This window comes from Adiantum capillus-veneris, chromosome 27 (genome assembly GCF_014529385.1).
Source record: "Adiantum capillus-veneris isolate H3 chromosome 27, ASM1452938v2, whole genome shotgun sequence".
Taxonomy (NCBI): Eukaryota; Viridiplantae; Streptophyta; class Polypodiopsida; order Polypodiales; family Pteridaceae; genus Adiantum; species Adiantum capillus-veneris.
In genome coordinates, this window is record NC_140957.1 from 72,050,899 (window position 1) to 72,054,589 (window position 3,691).

A 3,691-nucleotide genomic window follows, 5' to 3' on the forward strand; every position below is an offset into this window, starting at 1 on the left:
GCAAAAGAATCATGAGCGCATAGAAACTTATAAATGCATGCATTGGTCATGTAAATGCCATCTTCACCCCCTAACATTATCATACTGTCTATATGTTTGTGTGTATGCAGTGCTATGCACTCCGCTGCCTAGGCAGAGTTTGTTCTGTTGCTTGGTAAAACCAACTGCTTTTTGAGTTGTGTTTACTCGGTTGAATATATTATGGCTCTTGATAGCTTCTGCTTCACTCTATTGAGATTATCGCGATCGGTGGACCTATTCGGTATGTGTGTGGGATCTGTCAAGTGTCTTGATTTAAAAGCATTCAACATGCCTTTTTACTGAGACAAAAAATTGTACACATCTCACTTGAATGAGCCAGGGTTCAAGTATTCCTCTTCAAACAACTGAGGGATGTATAAATGTTAATGTACAGGTAGTTGGTTAGCTAGTGAGACTCCTTCTCAAGGTACTGCTCTACAAGAAGGGTTTGGTTATCAGAGTATCAATAATAAAAGAATCCCAAGAATGCCGCAGGAAGAGAAGATAACAGACATGGTGCCATAGTCACAAGGAAATTCCATATCAGCCTTCAAGGCCTACCGAGTTGGAGGCTCCGTTTCCAAACGTTGTGGATGGCCTTGTCGGTCTCGTTCCGTTTCCCAGTTCCATGTAACTTTGCATGGCGCCAACTTCTACCGTGCTTGTTTCTTCAATCTCAGCGCCTCAACCTTGATTGCTTCGTCATGCACATCGGCACCTGAATAAATGTTTGACATGCATACATAGGCTGCACCATCCCTTCCATCCAGCCAAACTGCATTTTCAAAAGCATTCCTTGCAATCCCAACTTGGCTCCACTTTTGACATGCACCTAATACAGTGTGCCACGTGACGCTATCAGGATGAAATGGCATGTCCTCAACTGTAGCTCTGGCCTTCTCTACAAGGCCCACACGGCCCAGAATGTCAACCAAACATGTGTGATGCTCAAGCGTTGGGATCGAGCCAAAATAATTGCTAATAGATCCAAAAAACATCTCCCCTTCATAGAGTAGACCCGCATGACTGCATGCATTTAAAACACTCATAAACGTAACATTATCAGGCTGGACACGCTCGTAGATCATCCTATCAAATATCTCAAAAACACCAGCACTCTTGCCAAGCTGCCCATATCCTGTAATCAACGCATTCCAGGAAACCGTATCCTGATGTGGAACTTTGTCAAATATTTGCTCTGCATCTGCCAGTAGGTCAAAATCCACATACATGTCAATCAACGTGATGCAAATGAGCAGCTCTCCTTCTAACCCTTTGAAAACAGTCTCCATGTGTAGTTCTTGACCCTTAGAGATAACTCCTACATCACCACATGCTTTTAAGCAGCAAACAAACGTGACGGCGTTCATACAAATGCCATTCTGTTGCATCTGTTCTAAACTATACAGCGCCTCTTCACCATGCCCATGTTTTACATATCCTGCAATAAATGCAGTCCACGAGACAACATCATAACATGTAAGCCTGTCAAAAACTTCTTGGGCTTCTGCAAATAGGACACATTTTACGTACATGTCAACAAGAGTGTTCCCAACAAGAGGCTCTGTTTCCAGCCCTTTCAAAAGTAAGTCGTTATGTATCTGTTGACCCTTCTCTACAGCTTCAATGCTGCCACATGCTTTCAAGCCGCATATTAATGTTACCGTTTCTGGTGAGATACCCTCATCTGACATTCTATCGAGGCAGTTAAGTGCCTTGTTGCCATGCCCCTTTTCTGTAAACTCTGTGATAAGAGAGGTAAAAGGGACTACGTTCCGTACTGGGAGCTTGTCAAACACTTCCTCTGCATCTGCAAGCAAACCACACTTGGCATACATGTCAACCAAGACGTTCCCTACTAAAAGTTCAAGTTCAAACCCTTTTTGGGTCACCTCCGTATGTATCTCCTGCCCTTTGATAATTGCGCATATGCTGCCACATGCTTTCAAGCTACTGACATAAGTGAACGCATCTGGAGGGATGCCCTCATCTTGCATCTTATCAACAAGGTGAAGTACATCTTCTGCATTCCCATGTTCGGCATGCCCAGTAATCAAAGCTGTCCAGGAAACCTTATTTCGGACTGGAAGCTTGCTTAGTATGTGTTGTGCAACCGGAAGCAAGCCAAACTTTGTATACATATCCACTAGTGTATTGCCGACAGGACATCCACCATCCAGGCCCTTACTAATGATCTCAGTATAGAACTTTTCTCCTTCGGCCACAGCTCCTATGCTACCACAAGCTTTTAAACAGCAAACAAGCGTGTACTCATTTGGAGGTATTTTGTCTCTTCGCATTTGCTCAACACGTTGAAATGCATCCTCAACACACCCACATTCAGCATATCCTGAGATCAATGCAGTCCATAAGACCACGTCCCTAACAGGAAGCCTGTCAAAGACTGCTTGAGCTTTGGAAAGGGAGCCACATTTTGCATACATATCAACTATAGAGCTGCAAACAAAAGCATCTCGCTCCAAAAGCCCCCTTTTGGAGATGTCAGCATGTAATTCACAGCCGCGGCTGAGATCTTTGAGCATGGAACAAGCTTTGAGCAGAGCCACAAAAGTAGAGCCATTTGGATGTAAAGAGTCATCTTCCTGTGTCTTCTGGTAAAGGGTAAGCGCACGAAGGGGCTCTCCACGCTTCACAAAGCCTGTAATGAGAGATGAGTAGTAACCTTCCTGATAAGCATGGCAAATGCACATGCTTCTCACTTGTTCTTTCAAGTATGGTGATGGTGATATGAATACACAAACGCTGTTTAACTGACATTTCAATATCAAGAACACTTTTGAAGAACGCTCTTCACCAGAGCAAACCATGAAGCAAGCTGCAGAAAAAGGGGTGCATTTCTTCGTGCTGCATAACCAGCGCCATTACACAGACGAGCTCACGCGACCCGCCTACGGCGGGTCTCGCTCGCTCGCACCAACGGGAGGCTTTGTAGATCATTAATGGACAATTTGTGACTGTTTCTCAAGCTCACTCATGAGCACAAATAGACTCACACTATATGTCTCTCGTGAGTTCAACTCTCGTCCGCGATAGATCTTTGAGGTCTCTTGGGATAGTTTCCTACGACGTTGAAATCCTCTTCTTCTTCTTCTTCTATTCTCGCTTTTGAACGTCCCTATGTATCTATGTAGTATGTATATATGTGTTTACATAGCTAGGTGTGTGTTTACTTATATGTGTATGCAACAAAAAGGAAGGAAGGAGAGAGAGAGAGAGAGAGAGAGAGAGAGAGAGAGAGAGGCAATCAATATATTCCAATAGAAAATATCTTAGATAGGAAGCAACACAAAACTCATCCATGCACAATCTATACATTTGTTCAAAAATTTCAACTTCTTGTATATTGTCACATGTGTTTAAGATGTAAGCATAAGAAATTACATTTTTAAAGAGTGACCCTCACCTTGCATCTCATAAAAAGTTGCAAAGCCCATGTTGGACATACCCCATGACAAATAGAGTTCAAGAGAGGCCAGGCAGCTCATCTAAAAAGTAGCCACTACTTTACATTGATCAAAATAGCTCAATGTTTTGTGGCATCTTGCAATTAATGAATTCCAAGAAATCACATCCGTGAAATGGGCCAAAGAGATCTTGCAGGAAACAGAACGGTGTAGCTAGGCAACAAAGGGGCCACAATCCATGTAGA

The 3,691-nt window shown here is 43.2% G+C and overlaps 1 protein-coding gene across 1 annotated transcript; it reads right to left on the reverse strand.

Annotated features, from left to right (window-relative positions):
* Positions 1-289: 289 nt before the first annotated feature.
* On the reverse strand, positions 290-3,026 carry LOC147422183 (pentatricopeptide repeat-containing protein At4g13650-like). The gene has a single exon (XM_086503274.1). It carries the CDS (start codon positions 2,847-2,849, stop codon positions 675-677), a length of 2,175 nt encoding a protein of 724 aa, XP_086359400.1. The 5' UTR covers positions 2,850-3,026; the 3' UTR covers positions 290-674.
* Positions 3,027-3,691: the final 665 nt, after the last annotated feature.

Coding starts and splice junctions, on each gene's coding strand:
- LOC147422183 (XM_086503274.1), bottom strand. CDS start 2,849: ATGGTTTGCTCTGGTGAAGAGCGTTCTTCAAAAGTGTTCTTGATATTG.